Raw genomic sequence first — 24,209 nt, 5'->3', positions numbered from 1 at the left:
CGCTTAGGATGACATCGTTTTCCCGTTATGAATGAAGTTGCAATTTTTCATACGCTGTTGTAAGAAAATAGGTACGGCTGTAATGATATTAATTTGCGTTGAAAATAAAGATAAAGTATTTAAAGTATAATGGAATATTTTAGAATATGCAAGAAAAAATATCTGACATATGTTTGCGGTTCGGATCGGAATATCCGTCCCTCGGTAACCCGCCCATGGGCAGTAACTCGGCAAGCCTCGTTACCGCCCAATGGGCGGGTCACCTCGGGACGGATATTCCGGTCCGAACCGCAACATATGACAGATATTATTATTATTAAGCGTTGTAATTGCGACACAGATTAGGTTACTATTTATAATTATGCATTTTGCTATTTTCTATTATAATTGTTGCAATTGGACATTATATTAGTTCAAGATTTTTGTCTACAAGTAAGCAGATATATACGGTGGCACAAAGGTGACACATGTGTGGTTTTATTTATCTCGTGCGTACGAGATACTATGTCGTGGCCGAGCTACTAGGCTGTTAGGCTGCCAAGCTGCTAGGCTTCACAAATTTCGAAGTGTCAAAAAAAAACAAAAAAAAACAAAAACAAATTCAATATTTAAAAAATTAAAGATCGCGATACTGAAAAAAGACGTGGAATAATCTAAGTATGTGCTTCCGACTCATTTCCGACGGTTTTCATGTTTGTATTATCCTTAGCTTTCTTTAGGCTGCTAGGTTGCTAGGCTGCCAGGTTGCTAGGCTGCCAGGCTGCTCACTTCACAAATTTCGAAGTGTCAAAATAAAACAACTTAATTATTTTAAAAAATAAAGTACGCGATAATGAAATAAGACATGGAATGGTCTAAGTATTTGCTACCGATTCATTTCCGACGTTTTTCATGTTTGTACTATCCTGCTTGGCTGCTAACTTCACAAATTTCGAAGTGTAAAAAAAAAACAAAAAAAAAACAAAAACAAACAAAGTTCAATATTTAAAAAAATAAAGATCGCGATACTGAAATAAGACGTGGAATGGTCTAAGTATGTGCTTCCGATTCATATCCGACGGTTTTCATGTTTGTATTATCCTTAGTTTTCTTTAGGCTGCCAGGCTACTAGGCTGCTAACTTAACAAATTTCGAAGACGAAGAGTAAAAAAACAACAAATAAAAACAAAGTTCAATATTTAAAAAAATAAAGTTCGCGATACTGAAAGAAAAGACGTGGAATAGTCTAAGTATGTGCTACCGACTCATTTCTGACGGTTTTCATGTTTGTATTATCCTTAGTTTTCTTTAGGCTGCTAGGCTGTTAGGCTGCTAACTTCACAAATTTCAAAGTGTCAAAAAAAAACCAAAAAAAAACTAAGTTAATTATTTCAAAAAAATAAAGTACGCGATACTGAAATAAGACGTGGAATGGTCTAAGTATTTGCTACCGATTCATTTCCGACGGTTTTCATATTTGTAATATCCTGCTAGGCTGCTAACTTCACAAATTTCGGAGCGTCAGCATAAAACAATCGTGTTGAGATAAAGTTCAACATCTTAAAAAAATAAAGATCACGATATTGAAAAAGGCGTGGATTGATCTAAAGAAGTGCTACTAATGTATTTCCGACGATTTCATGTTTGTACTATTCTTTGCTTTCTTTAGGCTGCTAGGCTGCCAGGCTGCTAGGCTGCCAGGCTGCTAGGCTGCCAACTTCAGGCTGCTAGGCTGCTAGGCTGCCAACTTCACAAACATAAAATATATTTAAATTATCATGTAAAAGCGTAAAAACAACATTGATAATAATTGTAATAGGGTCTTAAAATAATAAAAAGATTCATTTAAAAATAGTTAAAAAATAGAATTTAGTATCAAAAGTAAACTTATTTTTTAGCCCTAATGGACAAAAACGTTCTTAATTTAAGTGTTAATGCAAAAGTTATATTTATACAGATAAAATTCTTTTGCACAAGATTAAATTTTTAATTTATGATACTTCATAAAAGATATTTTTGAAAAATAAATATACTGGCAATTCAATATAAATTTTACCGTTTTTCAATATACATAATATCATTACATTTTTTAGTAGACAGTTTGAGAAATTTTTCACACACAAAAAAAAAATGTTTTTTTTATTTCATAAATATTTTTCACTATTTCATGGTTACGATGGGTCATTTTTAAAAAGTTTTAAATTTATCTAATTTCTGATATTAATGTCTATTAGTACATTAGTTATTATTGTTTTATTAAGTTTCTTGCTTCTTTTTAATTAGAAATTGCCCGAAAACTAATATTTTTCTTAATTGAAATATGTAAAAAATTTCTGAGAGTGTTTTCTTGGAATTTTGTGAAAACATATTTCTTACACTTTATATTCTATATTTTAGTGAAAGTAATAGTGTGACATGTCAGCACTCTCCATAGTCACAAGTAGTCACAGCCTACTAGGGTATTAAAAATTGCAAATCTCTAGCTAAGACAAGTTGGTTGTCTAAACGTTCATTTTCTTGGAAAATGATTAATACATTTTTGTATTGACTTTTCATTCTAGAACAGAAAAGTCATAATCGCATTACAAAGCGCCCATTTTTCCTAATACTCTATAATTTCGAAGCGTAAAGGTAAGTCGAGAGATTTGTTAATCAGAAATTCGGAACTTTACAAAAAACTTTAATATGATTTTTAAGGTTTAATTTTATTTCAATACCAAACTCTTTAAAATTACTATTTTAAAGCTGAAGACAAATTCTCAATTCGTTTTCCATAGCCAAATCCCTCATATTTAAAGAAATAATTTCTGTAACCATTATCTTTTTATTGTGAAAATTAATGAATAGGTATTATGATCTTTTATTTTTATGAGACGATCGGACAATAAATAAATAAATAAATAAATAAATAAATAAATAAATAAATAAAATAAGTTACAGACGCTCCGTGAAGGTTCAGTTATATAAAAAAACTATTTGCGTTGACCCTCCGATTCGTGCATTGTTTTGCAACTAAATAGAGAATAATTATTTAAAATTTAGTAAAGGTGTTGTAGTAAACAAATACAAATATTTGTTTTACTATGGAACCCATTACAAAACATAAAATACAAGCAAGCATTTCTTTTACCATAAATTTAAATTTCAAAATGATTTTAGACGGTTGAACATAACTTGTTTTGTTGTACGCGGATAACAAGTATTCCGTGAGTTTTTTTACCTCACATTTACTAAACAATGTCATGTAAACTAGGTGACTCCCGAGACATGTAAAACTTTTATTCTAGGGCCGCGGATGTTTTGGAGAGGTCTAGTATACATGGCTAGATGCCAAAAATCTCAGCTCTACTCATTCACGTTTCCCAAAAGAATACTTAAATGTATCTCCTATAAAAATTTATATAAGGAAATGGACCTTCCGAAGTGGGACCAATTTTTACACCAAGGGCATGATTTATAAAACTTTCGTACATGACCACAAGGTTATGCTACTTGACAAATATCTAAGCTCAGTCCATTGTAGTTCCAAAAAGTTTTTTGATATTGTATGGTTTGTCAAATAGAGGAAACAAAAAAATCTACAGAATTCCAAACGGCAGAATTGAAAATGATTGCATGCTCGGTTTGATTAAGCTTGATCATTAGAAAGTGAAGGTTATCGTCGACGCTCCCACTAACACCTTCAACTGTCAGTAATGAATGTTTAGAAACATTCACAGACATGTTCATATGGCGGCATCCATAGAACCCTAAAAACAGATTTGTTCCATTAAATTTGAAGCTGCATATGGTCCGCAAGAAAACGAATGGGTTTTCCCTAACACAGAAAACAATCTGCGAATCTAAGTATAATGTAATTTTGACAGAGAACCAGATGTTATGCAATAAGAAAACAAGATCAAAGAGGAGAGGCGGCATTCAATGGACGCAGCCCCCAACAAAACCTAACAACACCGAATCACCGACACGGAACCCAGCCAGGCATCGAACAAACGCTGGACCGTGCACAAAGACAAATAAGTTGTGGTTGCCATAAAAAACTTTAACTATCAATTTCATAATATATTTTTGTTGGACACAGCGACCCTTTGGGCAATATTTTTACGTTGACCCTATTAAACTTGCCATTGACTCATAAATGACATTCAAGATAAAATGTTTGAATTTTTCTTTATATTTGTTAAATGGGCTATAACTGATAATAGGTTGCCTACAAATTTGGACAAAACAATCCCTAAGACAATACGTTTAAGTTAACTTTATTATGACCTTCATGGATCAATTGTATTGGCCCTGAAGCACAAATTACAGTATTTTGCTTTTTTGCGTGTTGTTTATTTAATGATTGTCTTTATTGTTGAGCTTAACATTCATTAGGACAATGTCTTACAGGAGTATTTTATTTGGCCATAACTCATAAATGACATTGACCTTTAAGATTAAATTATTGTATTTCACAGTTTGTTTTCCCTGACTGGCTACAACTTTGTCCCTACGGTCAAGGTCACACGTAAAGGTCAAATTGAAAAAAGTCAGCATTTAATGTCCGTTGGATTTTTTTAAAATGATAAATACACAAATGATTACAATTCTGAGACGATGTACATTGCACATCACCATAATTGTAAGATGTTGTGCAAAATGCAAAAATCAGGTTGCTACCTTAGGTGAAGGTCATGCATTAAAGGCACATGGAAAATATTCAGCATTCTGTTTTTATCAGGTACACTCTTTGAGGTCAAAGGTAAAACACTCTGCATTTCGTGATCCAGATGCATTTACGTAAGTGTGATTCAAAACATATCAGTTTCCCTAATTACACCAGCGACGTATAAAAGTAGTTTAACCTGTTTCTAGATATGTTCTCTCTAGGCGGAATTTATGTTTCCTATTTATATTTACCAGTTTCATTGCCTATAAATACATTAGTGGATGTTGTTCTAAATCAAAAAATTATCATTTCATGTTTATTATTAGATTCTGCTTTAGCCGGTGTTCAGGCTATGGACGGTATGCATTTTTTCTTATGGGACTCCTTTAACCCCCTTTTGTGATTTTTTGCGGCCATTTGACTTAGTTCTTAGGTCTTAAAACGCAAGAACCTCTTAATATTAAGTTCTACCTACATATATCAGGAATAGTGGTACATTTGCCGGCTCCATTTCCTACAGTCTGCGTAAGGAAGGTGGTTTTTTTATTACTTCTATATACTTCCAAATGTGTTTTTTTGTATTTTTGAATTTTACAAATGACGTGAAAAGTCGTTAACGTTGTGATAGACTTTAAAAATAAAAACATGAATTAATCTAAAAATGTTAAAGATACATATAATTGGTAACAATAAGGAAATTTCTAAAAGTTTTTCTTTTTATTCTGAGAGCTTAAACATTGAATTTCTTTCAGAACCCAAAGTATCAATAAAAAGTAAGTGACCTCAAGAGCTATTTTCTCATGTCGGCGGTCATTTTATGTTATTGATTTTTTACATGTGCTGGCTTCAATATAATTCTTCACATAAATTTTGTATGTTTCTTCTGATATCTAGGTTCTAATGCCTTAGTTTTAAGATCGAAGTTTAAATGACCTCAGTACATTACAATAAAATATTCTTGTTAATTAATACTGAAACACAGTGTTATGTACGCCCTGGAAATTTCAATCAAATCTATTATTAAACAATTAACAATTAAACCTATTGAGTAAAAATTTAAGGACTTCCATAATGTATACTTTATTTTAGAATTTTATCAGACGTGTTATGTCTAAGAAATATGCTACTCAATATACCCTTATATGGTGGTTTACCTAGAAATTATTGCAAAAGTTTTTTAATCTTTTTTTCTGAAACTAGTACGAGGGATGTTCGAAAATAATTGCTTATTGTCCTCTATCTCGTGATCCACGTGGGACACGATAAACACCAATACATTCCTATATAGGGTAATTCAATACCTACACAACGGTGTATAAATGTACATTTTAGACTAAGTGTAAGACATACAATTTGTCATTTAAATACACACAGTCGTTGAATACTGTAATAAAAATGGTTGGTAGAAGCGTCGTCATAAAAGATGAAATACGGTCTTACATCAAAGCTCGCTCAAAACTGGGTTGCTCTTTGAACCAGTGGATGACTTAACTCTCTACTGCTTATGGACCTTCTTGTGTGTCTTATGACACAGTTAGGGGATGGAAAAAGAAATTTGAGTCTGGTGTAGAGTGCATCAAAAATGCACCACAACCAGATAGGCCAAAACCTGCATCTCGTAACGAAATCGTTTCCAAAATAATGGATATCATTGAAGGAGATGCCAGATTTACAGTTCGTGATATTGCACGAAAGGTAGGCATATTACTATCAACGTTTCACTTTATTTTGAAAACGCATAAGCCACGGGGAGTACTTCGAGAGCATGAAATGAACACTTTTAAGCTAACTTGAAATTTGAAGTCTCCAGATAGAAATAAGCAATACATTTCGAACATCCCTCGTGTGTCTGTTTATTCATTCATAAAAAATCAGAACTTTTGCTATGCACTTGCTAAATGATGTTTGAATAATATACAGAATCAGGAAACCAGTTTACGGATTTATATTTATTGTAAATTTATAAATTGTTTTAAATATATCAATACAATATCAAACAAGGCAGCCTGAAGGACAGCTAATCCCCTCCCGCAGCTGACATGAATGTGAACTTTAACAAGCCATGACTTTGATGTTCTGCAATGCCTATTATAAGCATATAGTCCTATGATAGTGCAAAGTTATTTAAAATCTTCCTAAAAGTCAAAAAGTTATGGAGAATTTTTAACCATGACATTTGGAGTAGCAACCTGGAAGTTTGAGTCTGCACATCGTGTCATAATGGTGATCATTTTCTGCCAAATTATGTTAAAAACTTTGCAACAGCTTAACTGTGATAGAGGGGACACGAAATATAGACTTTTTTATACTTGACCTTTAAGTGTGACTTTGACCTTGGGGGTAGCAACCCAAGTATTGCGCTCTGCTCATCGTCTCATAATGGTGATCACTTGTGCCAAGTTATTTCAATTTTTTCAGCGGTCATGAAATGTAGAATTTTTAACACTTGACCTTTAAGTGCGACCTATACCTTGGTGGTAGCAACCCAATTATTGCGCCCTGTACATCGTCTCATAATGGTGATCACTTGTGCCAAGATATGTTAAAAAAATTAGCGGTTTTGCTCATAATGAGCATTACAATATGCAAAAAAGGTGGTAAATTAACATATAGGAAAATATCCTATATATACATGGATAACGGCATGAAGTTAAACCACTCTCGTTGGTGAGCTAGCTTTTTATTGACAAGATTTGTGAGCCGTTCACGTTACAGTTAGTGGCCAGTGTGGTGGAATGTAAAAAACTGCCTGACCGGAGTTGCCGTACCCACAGATTTCGCAGGCCTACTTCCCGGAAGGGAAAGTTATGTAACGACGTTTGTGGAAAGTCATATAATACTCATAATGAGCATTACAATATGTAAAAAGGGTGGTAAATTAAGATATAGGAAATATATATGTAAGGGCATAAACTCCTCTCGGTGGTAGGGTTGCTTTTCACTGACAGGATTTGTGTACCGTACATGTTACAATTGTTGTGCTCTTCAGGTGATATCATATGGTCATCATTTTCTGCCAAATTGTCTCAAACAAATTTCAGAAGTTTAAAAAGTATGGGGCGGACATGAAATGTAGAAATTTGCAAAATTTGACATTTAAGTGTGACATTGACCGTGGGAGTCGGAACCAATTTATTGCACTCTGCACAAAAAAATAGCATTTGTCTGCAATTAAACTGACTTTTAACTGGATGTTACCATTCATAAAATGTGCATAAAACTTTGCAACAGATTGTACTTCGTCTTCAGAAATGTAGCATATTCAAGGTAAATATTCTTAATGTTTTGTCATTTGTATTTTTGTTTATAATACTCCTTAAAACATAGACCTGAAGTGTACTTTCAAATGGTTGATCATTTTACATTGTGAGCTTTGTTGTTATATGAATTTTGATCTACTTTGGACCCATGTAATGAAAACAAACATGGCTGACAATGCTGAATCACCTTAAACGGCGAACCTACATTATTTAGTTCCAGAATCTTTAGTACAAACTTATAACGCAGCAACTTTCCTTGAGAAGAAAGAAAATACCTTTTTACATAAATTTACAGCAGCTGTGGTTAAAGTTAAAATAAACGTCAAGACTATATTATACTTACTACTCTAACAAACTTGCAAAGTTTATTCTAACAATTTATTAATACTCTCGCTCAACAAACTCAAATACTGTTACATGTACATCCATTGTCAATCACAAGGTCGATCAATGATCACATGTGTCGCCTCATGATAACTGTATGTTGCAGATATTGTGTAGCAGGATACACAAAAATCGCGTTTATATACCAGGGCAGTTACTTGGCTTAAAATCCTTCAACCGGAAAACCCGTATAATATGCGCAAGATCTTGTGCTACCGATCAATCATTGAAATTGAAGAGAAGTAGTCTGGACAAACTTTATTAGCACCTTTCATATTGAAGGGCCCTTACTCGTCCAAAAATCACTCAAGTGGAAACTAGTGTAATATTCCCACGTACTTGAGCCATCAATCAATCCTGTAACGTTTCATTGAAATTGCATAAGTGGTGTAAGAGGTGTAGTCCGGACAAATTAAAACTAAAACAATAAACAACTCTGACAAAAAGCATTGAACCAAAAAAAAAAAAAAAAAAAAATGCCGATGATGTGCACAACTGAATGTGTTACTGATCATTCCTTTAATGATTAAATAACATTGCACCAGTACTTTTTGAGGAGAAGTCCGGACGAGGTTTGTGACGGACGGACCTCCGTTCTTTCTGAGTTGACATTCTGCGGGTTTTCCGTTTTTGATTTCTAAAACCCCAAAACCCTATAAGCACCGTATCAACGTATTTGCACCCCACGAGCAACCTTTTCCTCCACAAGTACAAGTCTGTACGGAATGAACATGGATATTTATACCGTTATGTCACTTGAGTTCATACGGACAGACGGACGGACAGACATAGTGACAGACAGACGACCTGTAAAGGCTACGAAACAAAATATGAAGTAAAATTATTTTCCTCGGTAACAAATTTTCAAAAATGCAAATATAGATATAACGTTTAATTAATTTCATATAAACAGTACCATTTTAAAATTTACACAGGTCAGTTTTCATTACAATGGCACTGAGTATACTAGCTTATTTAATTTATAATATTTTTTCATTATATGCGAGTCGAAATGGTATAATCAGCGCACAGCTAAGCAACGTACTATTCCTGTACAAGCTGTAAACCAGAAGTCAAAAACTAGATGCCTTATAACGTACATGTCAGAGCAGTGGTAGAATGCGAATGATCTTACAGCACAGTTCTTGATGGTTTTCCATGATAGTTTTCTCTCGTTAGGGGCCTTTATTCTTAATATATAGTATTATAAGCGTATATACATTACATTAATTGATTGTGTCTATTACCTGTGAACGGAGATTGTTGGCAACCATAATATTGTATATTTGCGCCGCGATTATCATTTTTTCGTGAGGTCACAAACAGTGCGCGTGAAATCTCTTGGTATGGTAGCGTGGTCGGATTAAGATTTAAAACGGCAAAAAATCTCTATATTTAACATGTTTTACCTTGTTAATAGCAAATGCAAAATTTAGGGACCTTTCATGGTTAGCACTTAAGATTATGTTATTTCACCTGGTGGTACATCTTAGATACTGCATTGTAGAATTTGTTAGTTTGAATTGATTATATTTAGTATAAAACCATTAGCATGTAAACCTTAACGATGTATTTTAATTTTTAAAGCGCATTCCAAAGGTAGATTCTGTGAAACTTGTACTGATACTTAGTTATATATCCTGAATGGTAAGATCCAAGTGTTCAGACCTAAGTCAAAACAGCCTTAACAGGCTTCAATGGTAGTATGATGTGTTTGTGTCTCGAAATTATATGATTTCAAATTGATCTTACTTTCCTGACCTATTCAATTTATAACGTTTCTATTGCTTTTCTTTCTTCAATAAATCAGTCTTCAAGATCAGATATGTTATAGATAAACTAATTTTCAAAACTAATTGCTTAAAATCTACTTTTTGGGGTTTCGAAAATATGAAATTTATCTAAGATCTTAGAACATGGATCTTTAACTTAAGTTAACAATTTTCGAAATCTCACTTCTGAGATCCAAGCTCTATTGTTCCTGATCAAAAGGTTCATGTAAGGCCGCAGTAATTTTCAAATAAAACTATTTTTTTATTCAAATACTATGCCTTTTTAGTTCAGTCACACAAAGGTAATATTGCAATTAAACCAACAAAACACTATAAGCAATGTGTAAATGGAACAAAAGAGAGTACATGATTGGTATCGCGATGGTTTATCCAGTGAGAGAGGAAGTGTATCTTGGTGAGCTTAAGTTGTAACTTAGTCAGCGACTGGTTGCAAAATGTGAAGGGAAAAACGTAAGATTCAATGGGACATTAGGTGATTGGATGAAAATTTGATGTTTTAAAGTATGATTTTTTAGGAAACGAAAAAATTGTTTTCTTAAGATAATGAACTATTAGTTAGTCTCTAGAATAATAATATACTTGAATATTTGCATTTAAAAAAACTATATGTCAGTCCTATGATCAGCAGAAAATTTCAGTAAAAAGGGGGTAGTTATCTTTGGGAAAAGTTTATGAAAAGTTTGGTCGTACATCCCTATATAACAATATCATTTTGTATGTGTCAGGCAGATCATCCTCCCAAATAATTACATATTTAGCATGAATACTAAATTTTAAGGTAATTTTTATGGTTAGTAGGGTGAACGTGTCAGTTTACACGCAAAACGCACGTTACACGCTATACGAACGCACGTTACACGCTATACGAACGCACGTATAATACGCACGCAAAACGAAACGAAATACGCAGACGCACGCAAAACGATATACGCTAAACGAAATACGCTAAACGATATACGCACGCTAAAACGCACGCAAAATGAAAACGTTTCTAAACCTTTAATAAAATATCGTAATCATTTTAAGTTTTTAACAACTTCAGCTACATGTAGATCGTTTAGCGATAAATTTTGATTATCATATATATGGTAGCTAGAAATGTATTTTAAACGAGTTTATGTAAGAACTGAAATGCACTCAACCTAGCACCGAAATTAATTTTTGTCACAGCCTCAACAAATGATTTTTAGAAATATTTATAAGCTATCATGCGCTAATTAATATCGAAAGTAAAATAGTTAGGGTAACGTGTTCCTTTTTATGCGCAATCGAATAAAGAACTATCCCTTGCATTCACTACGTAATCTCTATGTAATAGTCCAACATGGCCAACATTGAAAATGCATTGCAATGTTTCATAAATATACAGTGCTAACAATTAAATTCAGATGGATTTATGAGGCAAATCTATATATTAAGTGAGGCTGCATCATAAACAATCGAACTATATAATCTTGAGTGTAAAATAAAGGAATTAACTATTTTGACAGAAGTCACGAAAACAGATTAAAAACACAGGATTCTACCACGGATAACATTAAGGGAAATGGATAACATTAAAGGAAAAGCTTCCAGAATCAAAAATGATTAAATTGCTGGCACAATACGTAGATTTAAGTTGATGTCCTGTATGTTTCATTTGGACATCGCATGATTTACTGTTTTGTCGCCAGTTAAAGCTTCTCAAAACGAAAGTGAAAGTAGAAATAATCAATACTGAAATCCAGTGAAATCACTAAAAAAGGTAAAATTTCTAGGGCATTACAATGTATGAGTATATATGAATATTAAGAACGCAATTTTATTTTAGGTCTGAAACTGTAATCGAGAGGAAAAAAATGAGGAAAATAAGGAAACTGGTTGTGATGTTAAGTTATTGGATTTACAAAGACAGCACAACAGAAAATATTTTTCATATCACTTAAAATTGAATTTTATTGACATGCGCTTAATATGTATTAATATGCTTAATCACACACCGGTGCTGATTTTGCCACTCAGTAAATATGGTATTGCACATTCGTGCATATAATTTGACGTGACGTCATTAGCGTTATACAAACATTGTGTAAAGACGCGGTAAATGTTAGCGTTATACTATAGGCGTGTATAGCACGTTACATGCTATACGAACGCACGTTACACGCACGCTTTATGAAACGAAATACGTAGACGCACGCAAAACGAAATACGCTTAACGATATACGCACGCTAAAACGCACGCAAAATAGAAAACGTTTCTAAACGTTAATAAAATATCCTTATCATATAAATTTTTAACAACTTTAGCTAGATCGTTTAGTGATTTGATTAAATGATAGCTAGCCATTCATGTATTTTAAACGGGTTTATGTTAACTAACTTATCTTATGTCCCAGGTTAAAGCTGTAATGACATCAATCCGCGAATGCACTCAACCTGGCACAATATTATTTTTTGTCGGGCAGCCTAAACAAATGATTATTGAAATTACAAGCCATCAAGCGCTAATACATGCATTAAAAATGATTTAACAGGGTCGTCTTTATGCACATTTCTGAAAAAATACTTTGCTTTATACCAGGAATCTCTTAGATAGATAATAATTACTTCGACACCTCTTCTGGCGTAAACAAAATAAAACGAATGGTAGTAACTTTAGCAAATCAGCGATCAAATTATCAAATCATTTACATACAGGCGAACAAAATTAATACATGACCTTTTTAAATAAAGGAAAACATACATTGCAGACCGGCAGCCCAACATATTTTCCAGACAAGGGCTAAATCTATATGTTTCAGGACTTTACACCTCCTGGACGTTTCGGCCCTGAAAGTTTCAACCTCAATTTTTAACCACCATTTTTAGTCCCCTACCGGTTTACCGGAGGGGACTTTAGGTTTACCCTCCGTCCGTCTGTCTGTCCGTCTGTCCGTCCGTCTGTCAGTCCGTCCACAAAACTGGATCCCGCGATAACTTGAAAAGTACTGAAAATATTTTTATGAAACTTGATATATGGATAGATGGCAGTATGGAGATTATGCACATCTTTTTCTTTTCTTCCTATGTTGAAAATTCTGGTTGCTATGGAAACAAATAGGCTGAAAATATGGCAAATTGTACACATAAACTGGATCCAGTGATAACGCAAAAAGTACTAAAAATATTTTTATGAAACTTGAAATATGGGTAGATGGTAGTCTGGAGATTATTCACGTCTTTTTCTTTTCTTCCTATGTTGAAAATTCTGGTTGCTATGGCAACAAATAGACTGAAAATATGGCAAATTTTACACATAAACTGGATCCAGTGTTCACGCAAAAAGTAATAGAAATATTTTTATGAAACTTGTAATATGGGTAGATGGCTGTCTGGAGATTATACATGTCTTTTTCTTTTCTTCCTATGTTGAAAATTCTGGTTGCTATGGCAACACATAGACTGAAAATATGGCAAATTTTACACATAAACTTAACTGAATCCAGTGATAACTCAAAAAGTACTGGAAATATTTTTATGAAACTTGACATATGGGTAGTGGCAGTCTTGAGATTATGCTTGTTTTATCTGTTCTTCCTATTTTGAAAAAATATTGGTTGCCTTGGCAACAAATAGGCTTAAAACATGGCAAATATAACAATATTTGTGATTAGTCAAAAAGAGCTGAAATTTTTTATGAAATTGCATCTTTAATTCAAGAGTTATATCCTTTTTACGAATTTGCTTTTAAAAATGTTATATTTTGGTAACAGGGATGTTTCAAATATTAACTTTAGAGGGTCCTTCAGTCCGTCTGTCTGTCTGTTCATAAAAACTGTTTCCTGTGATCACTTTTAAAGAACTTTTCCAACTAATTTACTTAACAAATTTACTTAAAACAGAGAAAAATTGAAACATTAGTGAATGGCCAATGGCCCTTCAGAATGTTGATGGGGTTCTAACCGGTAGGGGACTTATGGATTGCTTGCAATACTATGATAATTGCTTGTTTCAATTTGATAAATATATATAATAAATACCATGCATTATGGGTTATAATATATTCTAACATGACCCGCATTTACCCTATTGAACATAGAAGAACAGAAAGTGTGTGTTATTATGCAACAGATGCACAGTTTGACATTCTATATTTAGACATGTGACGTAATCATTATACACGTGACGTAACCACTAAAAATCTGACGCGCTGAAAATAAGTACGGAAACAAATCAGGCGCAAATTTGCTTAACCATCTCAAGTACGGCAACATTTATTTGTTGATGTCGTGTTAGAATCGAAATAGTATATCCAAATCAATGATTTTATCGCTTGATAACATCACTATTTGTCGTTCGAATGTGCATCATTATATCACTGGGGCTACGCCCTCATGATATAATTCCTCGCATCCGAACTCCAAACAGTGATGTTATTGAGCGATAAAATCACTGTTTGGGATATATTATTTCTTAAATATATATAATATAAATAGAGGATATTTGTTTAGTTCAGTGTAAGATCGAAATATATTTCACCGAGTGAGCACCAAAAGGTATATTTCACGAGTGGCTACGCCACTCGTGAAATATGAACTTTTGGTGTTCACGAGGTGAAATCTATTTCGATCTTACATTAAACTAAACAAATTTTCTTTTTATTATATGCAAAGAAACGTTTAAAAAGACATTTTAACTTAGTACTAAATGAAAAAGGCGCCAAATAATACTAAACGTGACGTTATTTACGACGTCACGTCATTAAGTTGGTTTCCAGTACTGTGAACGCTTGTATTTCACTGAAACAACGTACTGGGCTCAAATATTCAAAACAGTGAAATTATCAAATCGATAATTTCACTGCTTCAAACAGTGAAATTACCAGTTTTTAACTCACTGATATATTTCTATAAACCACCGAAAAGCATGTAATAAAACATACTTGCAAACATGATTGATATAAAAAAGATTTTCGGTGATATTAAGTATAATGAAATTTCCTTGGGAAAATAAATATTAATTTGATTTTGAATATGAGTTCTGAAAAAATTATCAGCTGTAAAACTACATGCATATATTTATTCTTTTTTTTTCAAAAAATTAAATTCCATAAAAAGATATTGATAAAATATGTTTTAATATAACAGATAAGAACGATTATAGAAGTGTGAAAAGCCTAATGAAATTTAATGAATTAAAGTGTTATATTAAGAATAAACTTCTATTTTGGGCCCGAAACTGTAAGCGAGAAAAAAATGAGGAAAATGGAGAAACTTGTCAACCTCATGCACCTCGATCCATAAGTGCCAGGAGGGAAGGAGTGTTGCACTCAAATAATTTGTGAATCATGTGTAAACTGTAAAGTATATGGATTTACCAAAAGAGCAGCGCATCAGAAAATATGTTTCATAGTATTGAAATTGAAATTTATTGATATTTTATGCACTATATGTTATAATATGCTTTATTATTATTAAGGAACATTAAATGCCTAGTACCTTCCTTTTTGTTACTGTCACAAGTTAAAAAAGAAAGTTGCTGCCTCACCAGGACTTTAACCCGGGACCCTTGGAATACCGTTCTGCCACTCAACCAACTGAACTATATTGTATTAGGCTGCTTACGCATCATCTCCCTATATAGTGAACAGTTCGGAACCATTACATATTCCCCTGCTTTATTGAAATTCGTCCTTGAATGGGTACAGTGAACAATGTGAAATAGGACTTTGAGTTTTATACCATCCATCACAGTCCCCTTTGGAATAGGTGATGGTATGAAACTTCAAGGCCAATTTCACATTGTTTTATTACTAACTGTTGGGAGTCAAATGTCAAAGGGTGAGAAAAATATGCAGCCTCACTGGGACTTGAGCCAGGGACCCCTTGAATACAGTCGAAGCTGACTACCGGCTAAGCTATCAGTCTGCTTGCACATCTTCTCCCCTCAATAGTGAACAGTTCTGAGCTGTAAAAATGAAAAAATCAGTTTTACAGTATCTTTTTTGTGATTCCATATACCATGCCAGTAATGGTCCCCTGACGGGGAAGGGAACACTTCCTTACTGATAGTGGATATGAACCCCTCTGTCTGCATTATAGGACATTTGCCATACCTTTTTTTATTTTTCAATGAAATTTGGTGGATTTTTTTCCATATCAATCAAACAGATGTAATATTTACTCAATATTATAGTAATATGTTGCCTTACTAACTTGGTTCCTAGGAGGTTATAATAAGGTAAAATTACCCCCATTTTTAAAGATGTAATGTATTTGCTTGAACAAATAGGCATCATAGAAAATTTACCCTATCGTTCTTCATTGTCAATATAATTCAATGGGGTTTTCTTATTTTAGTCAATTAGATGTAGTAGTTACTTGATAGTATAACATAATTTGGCTTTACTTACTTTGTTTCAGTGACCAGAAAACTGGTAAAGTTATTAATAAGGCATTATAGAAAATTAGCCATTATTTCTTAATTTTCAATGAAATTTGTTGGGATATTCTTATATAAGTCAATTTGATGTAGGTATAACTTAATATAATAATACTATGTTGCTTATATAACTTTGATTCATTTACCATGAGGTTATACTCAGGTAATATTACTCCCATTTTTAATGAATTAGTGTGTAAGCTTGTATAGTTATACATCATAGGAAATAAGCCATAATTTTTTGAATATTCAATGTAATTTATTGAGATATTCTTATTTTAATCAATTAGATATGCTTGTTAATTAATATAATAGATTTATGTTGCACTTATAATTCTGTTTCATTTCCTAGGCTGTTATAATAAGGTAAAAATCCCCATTTTGTAGTGAATTGGTGTTCTATCTTAAGACAGTAAGGTATCTTAGGAAATTTGCAATAACTCTTATATTTTGTAATGAAAATTGGTGGGACTTCCTTACTTTAGTCAATTAGATACGTTTGTTAATTAATATGATAGATTAATGTTCCTCTAATAGCTTTGTTTAATTTCCAAGGCTCTTATAATTAGGTAAAATTTTCATATTTTGTAGTGATTTAGTGCATTATCTTGGACATTTAGGCATCTTAGGAGATTTGCCATAATTCTCATATTTTGTAATGAAATTTGTTAGGACTACCTTATTTTAGTCAATTAGATATGTTTGTTAATTAATATAATAGATTCATGTTATATAAAAAAATTCTGTATCATTTCCTAAGAGGTTAAGTTTAAGGTAAAATTACCCGGTGTATCAACATTTTATGTGGCACTGCTTTCTTTAATAGTTGGGGTCCACATAGAATTTACTATGACATTTATATTTTTCATGGACAATTATTGAATTTTTTTTTAAGTCATCTTATTAAAGCTTTTAATTAATAAAGTTTATTTGGATTGAGTTATCAATTACATTACTTTTCAAAGGGATCTTGTATTATGCTCTTTTTAATGAACTGACCTACCTATGAAGCATAAAATTGATATTGTAGGAAAATTAAAATTACAATCAATTGAAATTGTACAGGTCCCAAAAGATATATTAGAATGCAAAATGGGTTTTTGTAAATTTATATAAATACATAGGTGATATTTAAGTATATTATAGTTAGAATTTTATCAGTTATGAGGTTTATAACTTACTTGAGGGAAGTTAAACAAGTGACTTGGGACTATGTACAGCATACCTATCTAACTCAGCTGAGAAAAATCTTCAAAGAATTATATGGTTATATATGGAAAGGTTATATACTTTTAAGTTAGCAAAGGGCGACACAGGCTCGGGTATCTCAAAGGGGTATTATGTTAAGTAATGATTACGGATTGATAAACCTTAAAAGTGATTTTAGATAATATACAGAAAAAAATCAAGAAAGCTATATATGTTTATCAAAGTGGGTTATATTATGGACCTCATATAAGATTAAGATATATTTGAGCCGCGTCACGATAAAACCAACATAATGGGTTTGCGACCAGCATGGATCCAGACCAGCCTGCGCATCTGTTCGCTATCAGTGTTATACGGTTTGTAAGTGAACAGTAAAAGCCCAGGCCACATACAAAAATAGTATTCTATGCCTTGATTATGAGCTGACAGATAGGGGAATTTTGTAAAGGGTGGCTTAGCCGGTCTGTTGTGATTACATGTCTAAAAAGTACAACATGGTATATTTTAGCCACCATAGAATTTTTTATCTAGAAAAAAATCTAGCTATTTTTATTTGTACAAATATATAGAAATAGTACAATGTACAATGTATAATTATTTAAGCGTTCACTATACATGTACAAATAATGAAACTATTAACAAATGTCGGTACAGCTGCGGTACAGTATTTAGAGGGTCACGGGTTCGAGTCCATGTCAGGATGCACTTTTTTTCTCACCCTGTGACTGACATACATTTGTATAGCCCAGCTAGAAATTAATTCACAATGCTAAGTAACCCTGGGAAATTCGAAGAAATATTTGCATACACAGTAGGTTTATAACTATTCAGTATTTAAACAAGTAAAACGTGTAAGCGGCCGAATAGCTCAGAGGAACTCAAGAGCCGCGGAATCGTATTCCGAGTGTCAGGGGTTCGAGTCCCTGCCAGGCTGTTACATATCAATATAAATCTGTCAAGAAAAATAGGAAGGAACTGTCTAAAATAATTATCACCCTAAATAGTATTCGGATAGGATTCAGACAGTCTTTGATGAAAAGTCAGAAAGGGGGTGGGGTGCTAGTCTGATTACCATCATTTGATGTCTGACGAACTTCATATCTAATATATATTGGTACGCATATAAACACCTGTTTGCTGAATTGAATATCAAAAATGTTGCAATTAATTAGTAATTATATCTTATGCGTATGTAAAATAGAATTTTAAAACAAATTAATCTTCGGCGTAAAGCATGTAGAAATCTGACCAGTATTCACCGCGAGGTCACAAACTTTAAAACTTTAATGTAAATATCACAATAATACTTCTTTATATAATATTTCTATTCTTTGACAGGGACACAGAACATCTCTTACATGTTTAAGAAACAAGAAATTTACATAATATATCTAAGATATTCTTTTACTTCTCAATAGTAAGTTAACAGACGCAAAACACGGTACTTAAGCGCTTAGACGAACGCAGACGCACGCTAAACGTTTCTGGGAATAAGAAACGCACGCTTTCAGACGCACGATAAACGAAAAACGATACACGGAAAACGATAAACGTTAAACGCTTGTAAACGATGCACGCTTGAGAAAGCGTTTCAGCAAACGCACGTTGCACGCTATACGCACGCACGTTACACGAAAAACGGACGCACGAAAAACGCTATTTTTGACAACCGAAACGTTCACCCTACTGTATTTCTTATAATGTATGTCTATGGGAAAATAATTACGTAATCTAACCTTTAGCGAGTCAAGTTTTACTTCTGCCTCAAACCAGATAAACCTTCTCCACCCCAAACCATGTATTCGATTTATCGTTTTATAATGCTTTTAGTTTCAATATATGGTTTACTTTTTTCATATTGATTAATCTGTGCTAGTTTCGTTGAATTACCGCTATAATTATTGTAAACAGATTTTTCGCAATAGAAAATATTTTTTAAAAAGTTCCAGTAATTCGCAAAGAAATACACAAATACTTAAACTTACTTCATTCAAACAATTGTTTTATTATATTATAAATAGAGACAACGATTAACATACAACAAGCACAGCAACATAAAATATTTAATTATTGCTTAACCATGTGACTCAATTACTGGTCTTAGCTAGGTTTACTCGGCAAGTCTTCATTCAGCACATATAAGCATATAATATTTACAAAAGCAGGATAATTTTTTTCCGCAATGAATAGATAATTGTTTACCAAGAATCATCACATCAATTATAGGCCAGCAATATAATTAACTAAAAATGTCATGAATTGGCATAGAAAACATTTTCGATTTAATCAGCTAATTTCACTTTGTAAACACTTCTCTTATCAATAGATTCCTTCGATGATAATTTGATAATAAGCAATGCTTGAAAGATTAAGATTTACCTTGTTCCAACATACACTGTATTCTATCGATTTCCCAGTTACAATAGGTTTGTTCCATGATATTTCAATCACTGTGGACTTTGGTGTGGCATGTATTATTTCACCTAGTTGTAATGAAATAACAATAAAGAATAATGAAAATATGTTTTTAAATGAATTTAAAGTGCAATAGTCTTAAAAACGATTAACAAACAGAATTAATAGTTCTTAACGGTAAAAACAACAATTCTTACATTTTAAATTCAAGGCACAGAGCAAATGTAAATGTGTTTGCTCTTTCATCATTCTTTTGTTCACCGTACAGAATATACAAAATGCTGATACATTCTATATTCTAGATAAGCTTTCCATGTTATTGGCAGAATTGGTATCATAACACACTAAGTGTGTCATGCAGTTACAAACGTTGAAAAGAGTTTTGGGTCCCCAAGTTGGTCTCTTAACTTCAAAGGTTAACACGAAGTCTTTATTACTGTGCCTTTATGTTGAATTAGCTTGAGCTCCAGTTACAATGAGTACGTTTTTTTTCACAAAAAAAGATGTCTGTCTTATATAAATTTGACGCTGTGTTTTTACATAGCGGAAAATGTTAGTTTAACATTAGCTGCTATGCAAGTTTTTTTTTCAATAACAATACCTTTTCTGTAGAATTTTGTGTATATGTGTACAAATGATAAAGAAGTTGATCTTAACTTAAACAAGCAATTATATAAGTATTGAAATACAGAATACCCTTACCTGTTAGACCGGTTTAAACCCAAGCAACATTCTGAAGGGCCGCGGCCTTTCAATTATGCCATTTGAAAGACATGAAATTTAACCTTATGAGTTCTTACTTTGTTTGTATCATAGTAATGTGTTAAGTTCCCCTGCGTAATACGGAAATTATATTTAAACAACAGATAATCAAAGGATTAATATTTTCAGAATATATATGTATAACTAATGTTTCCATTTGTCTCTATTTTAAGTAAATTTGTTCTGTTCTTCAAAAGTGATCGCAGTAAACAGTTGTCCGGGGCGGACACACAGACAGAGGTCTAATTGTTAAGCATACCTGGTTGAAAGAAGAACATCACATACAAAACATTAAAACAAAATTCTTAAACTTAAAAGTAGACTTCTCTTGAAAAAAAAAGATGCTTGAAAAATGATATTGTCATAGATTGTCAAATTAAAAAATAAATAATGGAAACCCAGGCGCTAGACGTAATCTAACCCAGGCGCTACACTTAATATCACATATGATGTATGTGTTGATAATGATCACGTATTTCAAATTTTAAGTAAATCCATGCATAGATAAGAAAGTTATAGGATGTTATACAATGAAAATAAGGAAAACCCAAAGTTTAAGGAGAAGACCATTCTGGAAATATAAACGCTAGATTTATAAACCTTGTTATATCATTATGTTGTAGAAGTTAACTTTTAAACAAATAAAAGGTCTTTAAAAAGTTCAAGGGGAACATAATTCTGGAAATAGTAAAGTTACAGTTTATAATTTTTTTCACACATTATTTGAGTGGTAACAAGAAACAAATATTTGAAGTTTGAAGTTGATGCATTAATCAATAAAGCAGTTATATAAAAACAAATATTTCCTTTTCGTGAAAATTCATAATTAAAGGGGAATTATTTTAATAATGTTTGTGTTAGATGTGTGAAAATTGACTGGCCTTATATCCATATTTAAGGTTTGATGAAATTATTTTATATTACTTTTTGAGTCCAACTTGGAGGGGGATTCACTTAACTAGTTTTGAGAATCCCCCCATATTTGTCCAGAGGCAGGGGGAAGTTATACTTTGATAAAGAAGGAAAAATATCAACAAATGTAATAAATTCTCATTTTTCGATACAAATCTCCCCTGTTTAGAATCCTAGTATAGACACTGGAGTTATCACAAAAAAAAAATGTTTGGTATATTTCATGTCTATTTGTTGCCACAGTAACCAAACAAATCAATATAGAAAGGAAAAAAGACTTGCATAATTTCCAGACTGCCGTTTATAAATATATCAAGTTTCATAAAAATATTTTCAATACTTTTTGTTATCGCGGGATCTAAATTTGTGGACGGGCGGCGGATTGGCAGACTGACGGACGGAGGGTTAACATAAAGTCCCCTCGGGTTAAACTGGAAGGGGACTTACAAGGGTCTGCAAAGAGCATGCAAGACATTTTGCCACTGTCTTTACATTTTGTTGTTTTTACAAAATATAGGTAAAGTAGCAAGAACTTGTCGGTCACGTAGGCTGTTACATTTTCTATAATCGTTACATTATGATGGCTGATTTGTGCCATTCGTGTTTTCACCCTGCAACCTTGCCAAGCGAAAAGTCGAAAAATAACAAGTTAAAATGGCGGGGGCGCGCAGCGAAAACACGCTTATTAGCGTGGGCGCGGGGCGAAGTTTAATAAATAAACCTTCGCCCCGCGGGGGCGCGGAGCGAGATTTAAGAAATAAAACGGCGGGGTCGCGAAACAAAAACACACTTATTAGCGGGGTCGTGGGGCGATAAATAAATAAATCTTTGCTGCGCGCCCCCGCTAATTCGCGTGTTTTTGTCTCGCGATCCCGCCAAGCGAAAAGTCGATAAAAAACAAGTTAAAATAGTGGGGGTCCGCAGCGAAAACACGCTAATAAGCGAGGGCACGGGACAAACTTTAATAAATAAAACTTCGCCCCGCGGGAGCTGAGCGAGATTTAAGAAATAAAACGGCGGGGTCGCAGGACCAGAACACGATAATTAGCGGGAGCGCGGGGCGAAGTTTAATAAATAAAACTTCGCCGCGCGCCCTCGCTAATAAGCGTGTTTTCGTCCCGCGAACCCGCCAAGCGAATAGTCGAAAATTAACAAGTTAAAATAGCAGGGGAGCGGAGCGAAAACACGCTAATTAGCTGGTGCGCTAATTAACATGTTGTCGCTCCGCGTCCCCCCCGTTTTATTGTTTATTAAACTTCGCCCTGCGCCCTCGCTTATTAGCGTGTTTTCGCTCCGCACCCCCCCCATTTTAATTTGTTAATTCTCGACTATTCGCTTGGCGGTGTCGCGGAGCGAAAACACAAATGACAGAAATCAGCCACCATATTACATAGTAATACGAAAAGAAAATTCGCAAAGGCAAACGTAAGAGAGTAGTATTAACATGATGAAATACATACCGGCACTTGGTGTTACAAAAGTACGGTGTCCAGGATGATTAAGCGTTTCCGACTGGCAAATTACATAAACATATACAGAGTAGTCTTGATTAGGATGTAGACCCTCTATAGCATAACTTTGCGTGTTTATGATATCTGTTTTAATCACTAATTCTTTCTTCTTTAACTGTAACAGTAAGATTGTGTCAAATAATTTCAAATAATTGTCTTTTTACAGTCTCTATTTAACAAACATCGACAAGAAGAGACTGGAATATAACTGATAATTAACTATTTATGATTACATTAACACAAGGAAGCCATTAACATTTGTTTTAGTAAATTTGACATATCACGGTTTGGACTGCTTTCATTTACATGTAGAACTCAGTCCTTTCATTCATAAAAAGATTAAGAATATTAAACAGAATTATAAAAAGTAACTGTTGATATACATACATCGTGACATTCAATCTTGTAAGTGAACGTGTCTGTTTCAACGGGGATATTGGAATTCTGTTCAACAACAGCCCACTTGATGTTGCAGTTTACAATCTTCTTTCCAGGTTTATATTTGACTTTCGGGATCACTTTAACTTTTAAGATAAAAAATTAAATAGATTATATATTTCATCATTTATTCACGAGGAGATTATACCATGGCCTTCTTATGCCATATAAAATGGTAAATAATCTTGAACATAATTCTTTCAATTTATGCCCTATTTTGCCTAGATTTTGTTCTCTGATTAGTAAACCAATGTTTCAAGATCCAACTTTCAAACTGCTTAACTTATCAATACTAAACTTGGAATATTTGTTTATTTACTCTCGAAATTCAAATGCATTTCAAAAAGGCAAATTTATCATTGGCTTATGTCTTCTTCGTTACTTTTTATTTCTGCAATTACCTTAGGGCTAGTCAAGAATTGTAAATCGCGTTTATCTTTAATTTGGAGTACTGTCAAATTGGAATGCATGTTTTAAAAGGCAGATAACCCCG

At 33.1% G+C, this 24,209-nt stretch overlaps 1 protein-coding gene across 1 annotated transcript in view; it reads right to left on the bottom strand.

Annotated features, from left to right (window-relative positions):
* The window catches only part of LOC132732727 (uncharacterized), a 101,483-nt gene that overhangs the window by 16,994 nt on the left and 60,280 nt on the right, over positions 1-24,209 (bottom strand). The window contains exons 11-13 of the mRNA XM_060719208.1: positions 23,666-23,802; positions 23,228-23,393; positions 20,058-20,161 (exon numbers count right to left, since the gene is read on the bottom strand). Of these exons, the coding sequence (XP_060575191.1) occupies positions 20,058-20,161; positions 23,228-23,393; positions 23,666-23,802 (407 nt within the window). The remainder of the gene's footprint in view (positions 1-20,057; positions 20,162-23,227; positions 23,394-23,665; positions 23,803-24,209) is intronic.

Source organism: Ruditapes philippinarum, unplaced genomic scaffold (genome assembly GCF_026571515.1).
Source record: "Ruditapes philippinarum isolate M1 unplaced genomic scaffold, ASM2657151v2 ctg589_1_1_1_1, whole genome shotgun sequence".
Classification (NCBI taxonomy): Eukaryota; Metazoa; Mollusca; class Bivalvia; order Venerida; family Veneridae; genus Ruditapes; species Ruditapes philippinarum.
This window is presented reverse-complemented; position numbering and strand designations above follow the sequence as displayed.